This window comes from Condylura cristata, unplaced genomic scaffold (assembly GCF_000260355.1).
Source record: "Condylura cristata isolate star-nosed mole 26May11 unplaced genomic scaffold, ConCri1.0 scaffold00010, whole genome shotgun sequence".
NCBI lineage: Eukaryota > Metazoa > Chordata > Mammalia > Eulipotyphla > Talpidae > Condylura > Condylura cristata.
In genome coordinates this window covers 22,939,369-22,957,133 of record NW_004567111.1, presented here as the reverse complement: position 1 = coordinate 22,957,133, position 17,765 = coordinate 22,939,369, and the positions used below count along the sequence as shown (strand labels likewise).

At 32.3% G+C, this 17,765-nt stretch overlaps 1 protein-coding gene across 1 annotated transcript in view; it reads right to left on the bottom strand.

Moving 5' to 3' along the window:
* Positions 1 to 2,797: 2,797 nt before the first annotated feature.
* Positions 2,798 to 17,765, bottom strand: part of DACH1 (dachshund family transcription factor 1) — a 382,796-nt gene continuing 367,828 nt past the window's right edge. The window contains exon 12 of the mRNA XM_012723346.1: positions 2,798 to 3,516. Within this exon, the coding sequence (XP_012578800.1) occupies positions 3,479 to 3,516 (38 nt within the window). The 3' untranslated portion in view covers positions 2,798 to 3,478. The remainder of the gene's footprint in view (positions 3,517 to 17,765) is intronic.

Genomic DNA, 17,765 nt, shown 5'->3' with positions numbered 1-17,765 from the left:
CGATGAGAATATATGGGGAAAATTGTTACCCAAATCCACAAGTAACCAGAGATTGTATGATGTTCCAGTACATGTTTAATAACATAAACACATTGTGACAAAAGGCAAAATGTGTTTGTAATGGGCATATAACTATTCTATGTTTTTATTAAGGAAAGTCATATTTGTTAACTGATTGAAATGATTTCTTTAGACAGGAAAAATCCATTTTTCCATTTTCTTGAAAACCAGTAAATATTTCTTCAAATGATACTTTTTTTGCCTTGATTAAGATGTTTATATATTATTAAAGGATACTGAAATTTCAAAGTTTCTAAGGGTATTTTAATGATAGATCAAAAGCAAAACACTGAGTTAGAGTTACAAATTCTACTCTCTTGTAGAGATGGTTATAATATATTTTGTTCCTTCAACATGTCTACTTTACATTATTCAGCACAAAGCTTTGTGAAATAAGAATCATGGGAATATAAGAATATAAAGGAAAAAGGTACAAATAACAGCTTCATAAACTGAGAAATGTACATAAATAAATCATGTATATGTGGGCAGTTTGCTTAGCTGGCAAGAAACAAAATATGGAAAATCTGCTTGTTAAACAATAACTACAGAGTGTGCTTTTATGATGTTTTTCACCACAGTAATTCATATTAGAGATAGAAGCAGTTGCATGTTAAATAAAATCATTGAGCATCATTCCCCTCGCATTGCAAAGAGCTGACTTATGTTGTTTTTAGATGCCTCCCATTAGAAAGTAAATATTCCTTCAATGCTATGCATTTCACAAAATTTAATAAAGAAGAACTATAAATAAAGTCACAGGGAGATTTCAGACAGTTTTATTAGGAGATTGTTGAAAAGAAAAGAAAATTAAATACAATAACAGTAAATGTGGTTCACACATTGAAACCAGGCTCAAAGAACTAGGCTACCATAGAAAAATTTCCAATTCTTGCATTATGATGTAAAAACGGATTTTTGTACAGATTTTGTACAACAAAATTCGTAATAACCTTTTATCATTTTTAGAAAACTTTAAATATATAGATAAAAATAGACAATTTTCATAGGTCCTACATGAAGATGAGTATGTTCTGTTCCCAGGGCTTGCATAGAGCGCAATGTGGTTATAATATAGAACAACTAGACATTAATATTTTTAGGATTACAAAAGCATGGAAACCATAAAACGAGCACAATTTTACTTGTCTCTACCAAAACACAAATTTCAAAACAACCTGTAAAACTAAAAAATGTTCAAAACCCTTAAGTTACAAACTTAAAATAACATTTCATGAATTGTAATATTTACAACATGTTAGTAAGATTCTCTCAACATATAGTTGATAGCTTTTATCTTTAATCCTTGCTAAAATTTCCTTTTAAATTGAACCAAACACTAAAGCATTCTCAAAGGCCTTGAAAGTATTATTTTAAAACTATTTAACCTACTTAACAGGTGACTCTATGCAAGGAGCAGAGCAATGGCTGATTCTACTACATATGTAAGTTTTAGGTTTTTTTAAAAATTTTTCAAAAAATGTATGAGTCAAAAGCTTGCCACAAGTCCCTCCAATTTTAAATGTTGTAATCCTTTAAAGACTGCTTACAGGGAAAATCAAGAAATACATACACCTAAGAATAGAATTTGTTGTGCTCAAACAATAAAAGGTGGTATGGAAGAACTATGCTTAGAAAAACAAGTTTCTACAAAGCATTAACTAACAATATTTTAAATAAAAATATTGCTCCCTTTTAAGCAAGCTAAAATAGGAACTGTATACATAACCTTTTATTATATTAAAAAAAATGGACTTAGCTGGTTAATAGTGAGCTACACAAAAGAAATATGTTCCAGTATTGCAAGGAAGACCTAAAAACTACAGAAGCTTAGTGCCAGAATATCACTAATGTTATTTTTAACCAAATAATTAATACCCAATCGGAACTATCTTTAAACATTTTAAGCTAATTTCCTTGGACATTTAAGACTTCGCTGTTTATGGCAATAAATAATTTTATGATCATACAATTTTAAGATGACAGCAAATTCGTAAAATGTACAGCGACTGTATTGATTCATAATACCAGTCTTTAAAGGTGGAACTCCAGATAGGTAAGAAAAGAGAAGGTAACTTCAGCTTGCAATAGCACTGTTTGCAGCTTACTTCCAGTTATCTGCACAAAAGTGAAAACACATACTGTAACTTTCAAAAAGACAGTGAAAGTAACACAGGAGCCACCCTTCCCTCTGACAGGCAGGAAGCACAACACATTTTAACTTTATCACTCAGCGCTACATGGTATTGGACTGATACATCAAGGGTTTGTTAGGTTTTTGTTTTTCAGCAACATTAACATAATATGACATTAACATATAAAAATAGTTCTGGTGTTTTGATTTACTGTTCAGCCACAATCCATTCTTAGTAGTGCAGTTTGGGGCACTAGCTAGGGTTCAATATACAAATAAAAGTGGCTGACAGAGAGTTCTGATGTCACCAGATGCTTAAGGTCTCATTCATTAATACTGTGACTCCAGACAAATATTTACATGCCTGCATGCGTTAAAACCAGAAAGGTGTCTTTCTGACCAACAGGGTGACAAAACATATTTTCTAAAATTTTCATTTTCCTAAATTCTATTATACTACTGCATACATAATACCTTCCGTGTATGTTTTATGTTTATATACTGTACATGTGACCAACAGTTTGAATAAGAAGCTTCGTTATCATTTTTAATTCTATATGTCACTACCAGTCTGGAATGAAAACATGTTACATTTGTATTGTGTTTTTTTTTTTTTTTTTTAAGAAAAAAAAAAGCTTTTGGGTTATAGTCAATGCTTCTTTTCAGATATGCAAAATGTTATTTCACTGGATGGGTGTCAACACCCACTTGTTGGTCTTTTGGAAAGTATGTGAAAAAAAATCTTCAGGAGAAAACCCACAAGTAGAGAGTTTTAAAAGTGAATGTAACAGAATATTACTCTTTATTTTCTGGGTTTTCAGGAATCCTCTATGCCCCCTACAAGTTCATTTCCAGGTGTTTCTTGCTGGTTTGGGAGGACAGCATTCTGTAAATTTGGGTAACCACTGCTACGAGAGTCTCTTGATGTGCTCAAATACAGAATTCTCACAAGAGGAAAATGGTTCATTCCATTAAAAAACAAAGTTGGTCTTACTCAGACCCGTCTTTAACTCTGTGTAAGTGTCCAGCAGCAAAGTTGCAGTCATTATCTGAAAGAAGTTTGATACTTGTACATTTACAAACATTCTCAGGTCTCTGGCATGAACCAAGGTGAAAATCAGTGGAGGAAACTTTTTTGTAGAATACTTAAACTTTTAAAGAACATTAATACACAAAATTGTGAGAGTTCCCTTAAAAGGACTTTATTTTCTCTGAACTTTGCAATGATGTATGTCTGACTGTAAAATTCTTTAAGAGAACGTGGATGTCTTCAACAGGAAAGGTTCAGTACATGACAGTAGTTTTCAAATACAGTCTCCCATCTAAAAATGAACAATAGAACAGAATTAATAATGATATTTGAGGAACACAAATATATGTAAATATAAACACAACAGACTGACTTAAAATTGGTGGGGTTAACCTATTTTTTTTTCTCATTTAGGATGTAATCATTTTGAACTTATTTTCAAAGTTAGTTTCACAATTACATAAAGTTTATGTGATTAAAATGAATATAACATTTTTAGTTGTCATAAATATATATTTGTTAGTTTGATATCAGTTCAGGAGCACTCTGGAAACAGATAATTATGAGTGCATGGGTTTGACTGATATGCAAAGCAAGCTGATTTCTGTTGAATGACAATTAATTCCTCCAAGCTTGCAGAACCAAATTTCCTTAGAATGCATTCAGGTGTATCTCCATGTGCAAGATTAGGTGCCCATCTTATTACTTAGCAGTGTTGCTAAATACACCATGTAATGTAACTATTGTGCATATTTGTCACTATTTATGTGAAAGTCATCTAAGGTGATACCATTACTATCAATGAACTATATAGACTCTCCCCTCTAAGCAGAGATTAAACAAACAAATGATAAAATGAAAATACTCAATTTTTACCCATTGATAAACACACAGTAAGAAAAAATAAATAAAATCTTGGACACATTCAATAATCTGATTAGAATGAAACAGAAATAAGAATGGGAAATTAAAATACTAGAGGAAAAATTAAAACAAAATGAAAACTTTTCCCCTGGTATAATACCTTAAACCTGCTTGCAGGGTAGTGTAAATTTTGGACATATTCCTGAAAAATTGTCTAAATTTCAAGTTTTAACACACAGAGTAGGAAAAGTGAGAATAGGAAAGTTTTCCAATTATTAAAATAAAATGTGTATGCCATATAAATATTAAAGTGTCTGGTAGCTCCATGAATTATTTTTTTTTAAAAAAGGATAACCTGCAGTAAATTCAGAAAGTAGAAAAGATAGTCTATTTGCAGATCTTACCTTCAAGATTAAGCAACAGAGTAGTTTTTTACACACTCTGTAGCAGATTTAGTAATTATTAGGGAGTTTAAAACCAACAAGTTATTTTTACTTCACATTAATATTGGCATCTTCATTTTATGTAACCTTAATCAGATGTTTTATCTTAGAATAATTTGTAAAATTATTAGGGAACTATGTTGTTCAACATATTAGGGAACTATGTTGTCTTCGTTGATACTATTCATATACTGAGGTTACTCAATAAATATATACTATGAATTAGTGAGAGTCAGAGGTAACTTTCATGTGATTTACATATATTAGGTATTGGAAAGATGATGTAGGTAGGTACATACATAGACAAACAGATAATATATGTTTAACTTTTAATAAATGTCTATTGATTTTTCACTAGTGTTCCTAAGAAATAAGCAAATTTATCAAGAAATTAAAGATTGGATCATAGAAGAAATAACCACTTGCTGTAGTTAATGTATTTCCATGAATAAATAATAGTTTGACGCAGTGATAGAATTAATTGAAGTAGAAATATACCAGGATGAGGCAGATCCTAAATAACTGAATCCTTCTCCACTTGTTTATAGAGGCTAACAGTCAAAGAAATGCTACTTTATGATTTTATCATCTTTATTGAAACATACACTTGAATAACTCAAAATCTGTAGGGAAAAAAGTTAACTAATTTATATAATTCCAGAGGACTTCAATAGATTCTGCACCTTTAGTAAATAGCCACATGTATTCAGTGAACTAACCATAAGCCTCAGAATTATGGGGTTGCAGTTCTATCTTAGGGTTCTTATAACAAACCACCTAGTAGGAGTTGAATGAACAAGGCTGCTAGGAAAGATGTCTGGACTCATAATTCAACTGTAGCATGTTTTTATACTACATAATAATTGTTTCAATACTCCCTCCTTCCCTGACACTTTAAATAGCAAGCCAAGTCATTGGCCCACAGAAAATGCTCTGTGACAAAAGAAGCTACAGGACAAAGATCATTGGAATTCCTGAGTGTGTACATGTCTCAGCCTTTATTATTCAGAGATGTATTGTCTGCCTCTGGAAAGTCAGAGGGTTTAAACATAAATTTTGTTTTGAGGGCTTTCTTTTGGGCTTTACACTTACTGGCTAACCCCACACCTACCATCTCCCTTACTATCTTTATTTCCGCATGTTTTCTGTGTTGGCACAGAAAAATATTTTCTTGTTTGCCTGATTGCTAACCCAGGTTTATGAAAGTTATTTCTGATATATTAAATGGGTGAGAACTTTTTAAAAGAACTTTTTCTAAGTTTTTAATTAGAAACTTTTCTTTAAATTGACAATAAGGGTTGTTATTGACATGGCTGATATTATTAAATATAATTGCACCTGTTAAGAGTCAAATCTATACATTTTAAATATAAACTTTGTGCAAATCAATAAAATAGGTGCTCATTGCCTTTTACAAACAGTTTAAAATTAAAAAAAAAAGATTCTGCACATTTTCAGAGTGAATGGAAGTATAATGATTTAGTATTTAAGTGAATCCAAACTTAGTATCCACTTGACGACATCAATTTTCACTAATATACAACTAGACTATCACCAGAGTAAATTTGATATCTGTCTTGCAGAGGGAAGATGTCAACACCTAACATCTAACTATCAGTAGTTCTCATGCCTTGTGGCCATATTACTTGAATGCTCCCAGAATCAGATGTCTTTTTGATATGCAGAGCCTCAGATAAACAACATCAGAACTAGAATTCTTACAATTTGGTCTCAGAGAAAATATCTTCCTTTGACTCAATGATGATTTGCTTTTGTATGGGAGGCTGATATGACAGGGAAGTCATCAAGCTACACTTTGTGCATGGGAGTACTTAATTAAAAAGTCTGTTCTAATTAAAAGCATTTGGGAGTAGGGACTAAGTGAAACTATTTAAATTACAAATTCCTAATAGTTTCAAAGTTCATTGTGATTTGATGCTTACAGCTATAATTTGGTGTATAAGAAAGTATCTAGATCACTGAATAGTTTATTACTAGCATGAATTTTTAAAGCTGTTTATTGTTATTATGCAGACTTAGCTCTACAGATAATGAGGAAAAATTTTAAAATATTTGTAAAAATAGATTTCAGGTTTTAAAACTAAAGTTGAAACCCTCAAATCAGATCCATTCACTATATTATAGTATCTATTTGCTATTTCCTTGTTTTGGGTAGGTAGAGAGAAATGAGGATGCTGTCACAAAATTTCCTATTTGCTTTTTGTTCATGTATTAAATTTACTGTTTGGACTTGGTGTTTTTGCCAGTATTATATGAAATTACTGGTATATATCTAATCCTTATCAGTAGAGGATTTCACTTTTGTTCTATAAAGTAACGTCCACGTACTTTAAAAACTGAAAAACTTTGAAATAATAATTGTACTAACTTGCAAGATCTAATATTAGGAACACATGCAAACTGGAGCATTTTTCAATTGATAGCTAGGTAACATTAGAAATCCAGTTCTGTCAAAGTGTGAAAACCAGATAAAATCATGAATAAGAGAGTGTGTAAGTGGAAGATATCACACAATATGCAAATAAATAAATACATACACATATTCTAGTTTTTAACAATTTTCCTTAGCAAACACCCACCTGACTTTTTTTTTTAACATTTTATTTATTTATGCATACAGAATTGGGGCCAGAGATGCTGGGGCAGGGAGAGGATTCAGATCAGCAAAGTACACTGCAGTGAGCGAGACAGGAGAGGACTGCTGTGCCATGTGGGTCACCTCCCGTGTGGGGATCGAACTCACACTGAAGTGGCCAATGCTTGGCTTAGCTTTGCAGTGCAGCGCTCCAACTTCTCCACCACCAGGGAGGGCCTCACAAGACTTCTTACATGTTTTTTGTACAAAGGGATTAATAGATTTCATTTCCTGTTCAGAAGTAATTTGATTGAAAATGGAAAGTAATTATTCAAAACTTTTATCTAAACACCTACAATCTAACAAAGTTTGGTGCTTTTTGTCTCACTGTTCCAGATCTTAGGAAAGTATTAACACAGTAGTGGGGCAATCATATAAAAGAACATAAAAAAAGGTTAATATTTAGTTCAAGATTAGGTTAATATGAAATAAAGTAGCCCTGAGCCTCTCTCAACATAGTGCCTTAATCATGTGAAGTAAGGGAAACCAAATAAGTGATGAAAACAAATGTTAATGATTCATGTGATATTTGATAAGACAAGGAAAGGAAGTCAAAATAAAAGCAAACAAACAGGAACAGATGGGAAGGATCTTTGTCAAGTCATAACCCTCTTCTAAAACCCCCAAAGGAAGAAGTTAATTAAAGAAAATATTGTTTCTTGCTTTTTTTTATAATTTTATATTTAGAGTAAGAACATTCTGCTACTACTAAAGCAAGGAAGCAGAGACACAAAGTCTACATTTAACATGAGAAATATTTCAAGAGAGACTAATGTTTAGCACAGTCCTTTTTTATAAGAGGACTTGTGTAAATAGCATTTCTTCTCATGAAATGTGGACATGTGACTTTCTGGGGTTATATTCATAGTTGGATTCAAATATAAATAAAAAGTAAAAACTGAAAAAATATTGCAATAGATTTAAATTTTATGCAATTCAAGGTTATGACTGCAGAACTTGAGATCCACAGAACTGGGTTTGAAAAGTGAGAAAGGATTAGACCTGAGAGTCCCTTGAATGTTTCATCCATAACTACCTGGTTACTATGCCAGAGAGTGGCACAAACTTTGAGTAAGAAAGCAGAATAAGGGGTGGGGTTTATATCTATTGATCCATCTAAACTAGTACAAGTAGTAAGATAATGAATTACCGAGTGGACCATTATGATACAACTCATTAGATACTGGAGTAAATAACAAATATATTCAAGAACTTTTCACATATTGTTTTATTTCTCTTCAAAGAACCAACTGTATGAAGGAACACAATATATTTCATAAAAAAAATTCTAAGAACAAAGATTTTTTTAGACAAAAAATGTGAAAGTGAAATCCCATCCTATATATCAGACTCCAGGAAAGTGCAGGAAACCAGAAAAATACCTAAGCTTTAACAAATTGACAACTCAAAGCAGGTAGGACTAGACTTTATTATGGGAATAGACAGGTTGGTTGTTGAGTAAAATGATCTATTCAGAACATTTTTTTTCCAATATGGAAACCAAACAGAGAAAATAGTGATGGAAACTGAACCAAAAATGTGAAAAGAAGGCATCTGAAAAGCTGCAGATGGTTATGATTACCCTTGCTTTAAGTTATTTAGTCCACTGTAGCCTTGCACAAAATACTTTTCCGAAACAACTAGATTTACTTAGAGCATTTGGGTTCTTGCAAAGTGACATTTATATTACTGGTATATTAAAGAAGTGATTATTTGCCTGATTTTCAGGTTTGATCATGATTTTGATCCATCCTTTGGACAATTTATTTTACTGGGTATTAATGGCCTTTTGTTCTGAAACTAAAATACCTTCCCTAATTGGAGTAGAATCTGGGCCTTTTCATTCTATGAATTCTGATATATTTAGGAGCTGAATGTCCTAAAACCTTATCTCCATGAATACAACCAAACAAAACTGATTTAAAAAATCACTATTTTCAACTATCTACTATTTGTCTATGTGACAGGGAACAATCAATTCTATGTTTAACGTTAAGAAGTCATCAACTTCTGTCAAAATATTTGCCATGAACATTTATTCTATACACATGTACACAGGGTTTAAACTCCATGTGTTGCATTACTAGAACCTTAATATTGTTACAACCACTCATCAGAGGACTCAAATTCTTGTGTCTTTCTTAGAGAAACGGATTGAAGTCTGGCTATAATTTCCTTAAGAGCAAATAACAAAATAAATTATACATAGCTATGTGTAAACATGTACCTTGAAATGCCTGAAAGTGGCAAGTGTTAAATAACAGCATACAGGAAGAAATATCAAAACAAATATTACCAAATAAAGAGAAGGTGGACATTATTTGCCTTGGATTTTATGCCTTGTGAAGTTGTGAAGTACACAACTTTACTTGGTTAATATATTGAGTTAGAATATGTGATCAGAATCTAAGGAAACATCAAATGCAGAGTGTGACACATTCTTTTAAGACTGTATTCTCTAAAAATATCAATTTTATATATTTTTTTAAAAAATTAAGTAAATACGGCCCTCCCTGGTGGTGCAGCGGGTTAAAGCACTGCACTAAGAAGCTGAAACCACTTTCGCATGAGTTCGATTCCCGTCTGCCCCGGAGGTGACCACGTGGCGTGGCAGACCTCTCCTGACCCGCCCGCTGCTCCCCTCAGCAGTGTGTACTTCGTTGATCTGCCTGTTCTGCTCCCCACTCTGTCTCTGGTGAAGTCTTTCACCGCCCCTGAGTCTCTGGCCTGTACTCCAGTTCTGTATGCACAAATAAATAAATCTTTAAAAAAAAAAATCTGTTAAAAAAATTAAGTAAATACTCAATATTAAGGATGCTAAAGAAAAATGATAACTAAATATAATACATGATTTAAATTTGGATTGCTGTTAATGCTAAAAAGGTGAGAGAACTCTATAAGACGTGATTAATTCAAATAAATTAGAATATCAATAAAAGTATTACTCAGCTAATAAATATATCATGTTGATGATAATAAACAACCTTATTTTAGTGTATACCCGGAAATATTGTGGGTATGTATAAAGAGTAAAGAACCATATTTTAGGCCCTCCCTGGTGGCGCAGCGGGTTAAAGTGCAGCACAGAGAAACTAAAGCCACTTCTTCATGAGTTCGACTCCCGCCTGCCCCGGAGGTGACCACATGGCGTGGTAGACCTCTCCTGACCCGCCCGCTGCTCCCCTCAGCAGTGTACTTCCTTGATCTGCCTGTTCTGCTCCCCACTCTGTCTCTGGTGAAACCTCTCGCCACTCCTGAGCCTCTGGAATGTATCCCAGTTCTGTATGCACAAATAAATAAATCTTAAAAAAAAAAAAGAACCATATTTTAAACCTCTTATTCTCAAATGCTTCAGAAAATACTACACAGATAGACAAAATTATAAACTATATGGAAACAAAATATTAATAACATGAATCTTAGTAAGGAATAGCTGAGATTTTTAATGTTGTTTTGAACTTTTATGGTTATTTCAACTACTAATTAAAAATAAGTTCACATATGTGAAACAAAGTTTTAATATATAAACCAAATAGTACTTATGAATAGCTAGCTGAAGATTTATACTTTACTGATATGTGGGAATTTTTTCATAGCAAATATTCTCCTTTGAGAGTTTCTATGCACATATTAGTAAAATGATGCTTAGTGACTTTCTTAGGATTCTTCAGAAAAAAAAAAAAAACAGGTTTAGATTCATGAAAATTACTTTAGGGTGTGGACATAAAATGGATTCTGGTCTATTATGTTTTAAGAGTAAACTAATAGTTACAAAGTTTATGAAGACTGTTTAATTTAACTGTACTATTAATTAGAACTATATATGCTAATGGGTATTTGCTTGTTAGAAGATAATTACACTGCGGTTTAACTGTATTTAAAAGATTATTTTTACAAGTTTATCCAAAACAAAAAGTAGAGCATGGACTTGTTTAAAAGTTTTATTTTTGAAAATACAGAAAAAATATTTTGCTGGCTGGTCTGCTTTAGTAAAGTATTTGTGAGTGTGTTCTAATTAAGCATTCATTAGTAAGAAGCGAGGAACCATCAGAGTGGTTAATGTACCAGCAAGTGGGAATGGGGTGCTTTGTACTTAGGTTACCTTGTCCTGATTGGAGGTGAGACCTCCCAACTTCAGCAAAGTGAAACAAAATGAAATCTCTTATTACTTTCTCCATTCTTCTATTTATTTCTGGGAGAGAAAAGATTATGAAATAGAAATGGCAGAAAATAATCATTTGAGGCAGAGCTGAACTGACCGATGAATGGACAAATTACATACTATGTTTAATTAAAATAAAGCATAGAGGTGAAGCGTTACCTTTTCTTTAAAATAAAATAAGGTACTACAAAAAAGAAAAAAAGGATCTTTCAAATCAAGCAATGTATCCTCACAAATTGAACATTTGTACATGTATGTCTGAAAGATGCTGGCTAAATCCTCTGTGAATAAATTGAGTTTCAGAATAAGTGTATGTGTTATTTCTGGGGAAAAACCAAAGGTGGCAATTACAAGGGCAGCTCTTGTCAGAACATAGTTATTTTCTTTTGAGTTTAGAGGAAAAAAAATCATCTTTTACAAGTTGAGCATTTTCATTTTTTTCTATTTTTATAGCATGACTAATTTGGTAATATTAATAAGTTATATTTGTTTTAGGCAGAAATTGTGAATATATAAAGTAGTAACTCCCAAGAACTTTACTTAACACAGAATGTTGAACTGAAATGCTTACCTAGAACAAAACTTGACAAATGACAAACTCAATAAAAGCCCTACTTTTTTTAATAAATAAGATTTTTTTAACTAAAGAAAGGACAATTTGGTAAAGACTATCATTTCTATATGCTATCCATCTGTCATATGTCTTCTAATGGAATTATCAAATGTTGTTTAGACAGTATTTAGAACAGAACATGTTATACGATAGCATGCTAACAAAAACTATTGAATTAAGTAGTACTCTATGCAGTAAATTAAAATTAACACATGTAGTATCAGTTCAGACATTTGCAAAGCTATACTAAAGAAACAGACTAGCAAACAGGACCCAAGCTGCATTAACATAATTATCATATCTAAAGAAAGAATATAAGAATCAGTAGTGTACAGAAACGATGTCTTGACTAAGTAGTTAAACAGGAGAAACTGACGTCCAGTTGCTCCCAAAGTTACTGTCTAGACATATGTGGACAACTGGTCTAATTCTGGAGTTTGCAATGTATTTGAATTATATAACAGTCTTTATTCTAATTTCATTTTGACTGAATAAACTGGCAATGTAGGAGGCATCTAAGATGACCATCAAGGACCCCTGTGTCTTGGTATTCACATTTTTTGTTTGATCTGTTTCTCCAAATACCTTGTTACTAATGAAGAGAATATGGCAAAAGTAATGGGATGTCATTTCCAAGAAGGTTATTAAAAAAACAAAAAACAAAACTGACATTCATGTTGTTGGCATGCACTTTCTCTGGATCTTTTGAGTGGTGGAATCGGGTTACCAAGTACTGAGCATCCTATGGGGAATTTATAGTGCTGATAACTATTGATGGTCTCTGGGTAACAGCCAGCTAGGAACCAAGGTGCTCAGTTCAATACCTTTGAGGACCCAAGGTATGACAGCTGCTACATGGGTAAACTTGGAATTGGATCCTGCCTCGTTAGAAACCAGAGATGCCTACAGCCCTGTGGTCACCTTATTGCTTCCAGAAGAGATGTAAAGCAGAGAGCCCAACTAGATTCTTCAAAATAGAAGTACGATGTATAAAATGTTGTACACCATGGCATTCTGAGGTAATTTTTTTGTGCCACAATAGCTAATGTTTACTCCTTTCTTTATAAGGAATACGTGCTGGCCATTGTTTCAGGTAAATATTTCAGTTCTCCTGACTTACAATGCACTGGTATACCAGACTGTATTTCTTAAAATTCTTAAAGTCTTTGGTTCAGTAGTGGTGACTGACTAAGTTCAATTTTGGTTTAACTGTTATCATGTACTACTAGAGACTACTGTTTATTATAATGCATGTTTTCCAAGAAAACAGACATAATTCTTTGCAAGTGGATCAGGAAACATTGACAAAGCATTCATAAACAATAACAATTTTAACACACTAAATGTTTTCTAAAATAGAAAGCAATGAAAAAATATGCTATCAAAAACATGCAATGTGAGTGGAACTGCATTTTACAAATGGTCTCTGTCTTTAGACACGCAGAATTTCACAAAACACTGGCGTCTTCTGAACTTACTTACAGTTTACTTTCTGTAAGTTACAATGTGTCCCCAGCATATATTAAATAAAATGAGATTGCCAAATTTCTTTAATATGATTTCAAAAAATAAACACAAAATCTCTACAAATAAACATTTAAAGTATATTATAATAAATGTGCATACATTTAGAAATGTGATAAACAGTGATAATATGTATATTTCATTCCTACTTTGAAATTCTACCCTCCGTTATGGTAACACAGACCACTATTTCTATTAAAATTAATAACTGTGGCTGTGGTTACTGTCAGTATTGCCTTATTTTCCCATCACTAGAAATTGTGACATGAATAAAATTAACTGATGTCACCATGTAGATTATATCCTGAATTAAAGTTAGATTTTAACAGCATAATGACGATAAAAATTCATCTAGGCTTATGTCAAAATCACTTTACATAAAATCTTTTATTTTCCTTCCATACAGATAATGTACTAATTTTACTTTCAGCACTAATTCATAGTTGCATTTGCACAATATAAAACTGTTCACCAAGAATGACTATTTTATCTTAATATCCCTGATTCACTTTAATTAGACTAAGTTCAGTTAAGTCTCTTTTTAGGGAAACTTACTGCCATAGCTATAAAAATATTAACTTGTAAATTTAGATAATTAATCTTGTCTGTTTTCCATCAGGTCATTGAAAACATCACCATATCTGATGAAGAATTCACTTTATCAATCAAGTTTGGTTTTACAGGTCTGGTTCTTTCCTAATTTAATGCTGGATGAGAATTATCCTTTTTTTTTTTTAAAGATTTATTTATTCATACAGAACTGGGGTACAGGTCAGAGGCGCAGGTGTGGTGAGATGATTCATCAGCGACAGTGGGGAGCAGAACAGGCAGACTGATCAAGTACACTGCTGAGTGGAGCAGTGGGCAAGGCAGGAGAAATTTGCCACACCAAGTGGACCGCTTCTGGGCAGTGTATCGAATTTGCATTGAAGGGGCTGAAGGCTCGCTTGCAGTGCTGCATTTTAACCCACTGTGCCACCAGGGAGGGCCAAGGTGAGAATTATCTAAATGCTACAACTCTAACTAGACACCTGTAATTCTATTACCAAATAAATACCTTATCTGTTAAAAAATCACAGTACTCTTAAGCCTGAAAATCTTGGGTAGGACAAATATTACTTTGTTTTAACACACTTTATTGTGTTAATGTTTCAGATTACTATTACATGAGCATTCTTTGTTTACCTAAGCATTCTTTATTTATTCTAAAAAAAGTGTAATTTTTAGTTTTCCTTCGTCAAAATAAGAGTGTACTATATGTTTAAATGACTGCAAAGAATATCCATGCATCAGAGGAAAAAGCTAACAATGAGAGTAAGTTATAGTTGCTCTTTTGTTTATGACTCTATTCAGTACCATTTGATTACTTGAAAGGACTCGTACCCAACATATTGCCATAGGAAACAATATCATGAAAAATACATGTCTCGTAATGCAAGAGTTGAATTGACAGTTTGTCATGAGTAAAATCTGCAGAATCAACAAAGATGCAAACTAAATAAGCCAAAATATGAATTATCTAATATAGCACTATGTATTTTTAGCATTCTCTATTCTAATTTTATGTATATAGTGTAGCACTGTAAATTTTTTGGTCCCTCTTTTATTATACTCACTTTAAGGGACAAAAATCAATGCTGAGTAATCCATCTTTTCTAACTGCTACTGTAAAAAAAAAAAGCTACTTTGTTTTTACTCTATTAAAAAATGCATCAGGGCATTCATTACAACAAAGATGTTGAAAAACATTACCTATGCATTAACTTGTAGTCATTTGAACATACTTTGCTTCTCACCATTGCATTTGCTACTCTTACTATTATAATCATTTCTTTGTTTGGGAGTAAGTGGCTTGCCACTCTAGTCTTTCAGAATAATAACCATACCAATTTTATGCAAAGAAGTCTATATTTCAATATAAAGCTTTATTTAATGGTGCCCAAAGTTGCATCTCTTATTTGAACCTCTCACTCAAATCACCTCACTTTCAAACTCCAGTTCCATATCCACCAAGGTGCTTACGTACTCTACAACTCCATCTAAATGCTTCTTGACACTGCAAAGCCAAGAGTCGCAAGACAAACCTATCATCATTTAATCTAGTTTGGATTGCTTTCCCAGACTATTCTATTTTTAATTACCAACCTCTGCTTTCATCCTTTAAGTCCTGCAACTTGATTTCCCACCTGAAATTTCAAATACAACCTCCCACTATTTCTAACACAATGTCAGAACTATAACTTTCACTACATTTGCAAATTTATCACACTCTTCATTATCACTACCAATAACTAAAACAATATTTATATTGAATTTAGGACAGAACAAGGAGAACCATGTTTGTCTTTTTATAACAAATATTATTTAGAAATCTATTCAGCATCATACACAGAAGTAATTCTTATATACTGACTTCTATTTGCAAAAAATCATAAATACTGCAGCAATTTTTCTATAGCCAAATTATAAGTGCCTAAAGACAGATGAGAGAATATAGAAGCTGTGGTATATATACAGAATGGAATAGTATTCAACTATTACAAAAAGATGAAGTCTCCCCCTTTTAAAACATGGATAGCATGAGAGGTTTATGCTGAGATAAATAAATCCGATGAAGAAAGGCAAATACAGGGTGATTTCATTCATATGTGGATTATAAGATATAAAGCAAAAGAAGAGGCAAAAATTAACAAACCTTTGAAATTTGATGGCATACCTGAGACAAGCAGATGGGAAAGGCAAAGTAGGTTGGGAACAGGAAGAGGGGCCTGAATGGATTGTGATGCAACATTTCTGATGCTTTGGTTATAGGCATTGTAGATTGTAGGTTAACACACATTTATGGAGGTGTTAACTTGTCCCTCTGAAACTGCCATAGCATGGTAAAGTGATGTCACCTCAGTAAGCAACATATGAAGGCATTTGCCTTTCTTGGGTAGTCTTACATCTAATCTTCTCTTGATAGTGAAATTTTTCTCTAGTCCCAACTGTTTAAGTGAGGAGGAGTGAATGAAATTCCATATGCCTTCACTGGAGAAATTTATAAAAACCAGTTAAAAAGGCTATGAAAATTTATCCCAGTACTAAACCTAAACTAAACTAGCCAATATGAGCTATTAAGAAAAAATAAAGACATTGAGATGATTAATACAAATAAATAATATTTTGACATAATAATTACCAAACAAAATAATTATTTCTTAATTTGTTAAAATGTGAATTGCCACAAAAATATGTACAAATAAACTATTATAAAATTAAAAAAATGTGAATTGCAAGTGTAAATATAAAACCACAGTATGGAATCATATTTAAATACCGTATACTTGATGATGTATGGGAATAATTTATGGTCTGAAATCTCCCCATTCACTATTCTTTCTCCCAGGGAAAAGTAATAAAGAATGAGAGTCAGATCCAATAATTTGTAGCCATCATTCATTGTTTTATAGGTATAATTAGTAAGCTTAAGTGAAACTATGTTTGGAGATTTAATGTCTCTGGAGTATGATTATACATGAATTAAAAGACTCCATATTTATGCCACAATATATGAAAATGCAAACCATATAAAGAGAAATTTGCCAAATTAAAAAATCTTAATATATTTATCTGCAATGAATCAAAAATAACAAACTTATCTCTTATTTAACTTGGAAACAGATGGAAATTCCTTCAGAATATGGTTACAAATAATCTCCTTAACCTATATTGTTAAAATTTACATAAATATTTAAAATTCACACTCTGCATGAATTGTTTAAATGAATGCCTTGAACATCTGATGAATATAATTTTCAACTTCCAACTAAAAAATTACTGAAAGAGAAAGAATGTGTCATATATGGAAAAACTTCACGGACTTAAGATAATTATTTTAAATTCAAAAAATATTTAAATGCTATCACTAATGGATACTATTGCAACTACTATCACGATTAAGTGTGTGCACAATTCCAAAAATAGCGAATTCTTCATAGCACTTAGCCTCTACCAGGTGCCACTCTATTTGTTACATCATTACATCTATCTGTTACCTCTATCCTAATTATAACATTGCTAGTTGGATATTACACCTATATTTATGTTTTAATAGCGAGGAGTCTCCAAATGAAAATGTTTAATTTACCCAATGTTATACAGATTTTAAATCACAGTATGGAAATTTGACCCTAGGCAGTCTGAGTAAAGAATTCACGGATCCCATGAACCATGGACCTACTGGCTATGTAAGTGCTTTCAGTGTGTGTCTCTACTCAAAAAAAAAAAAAAAAAAAAA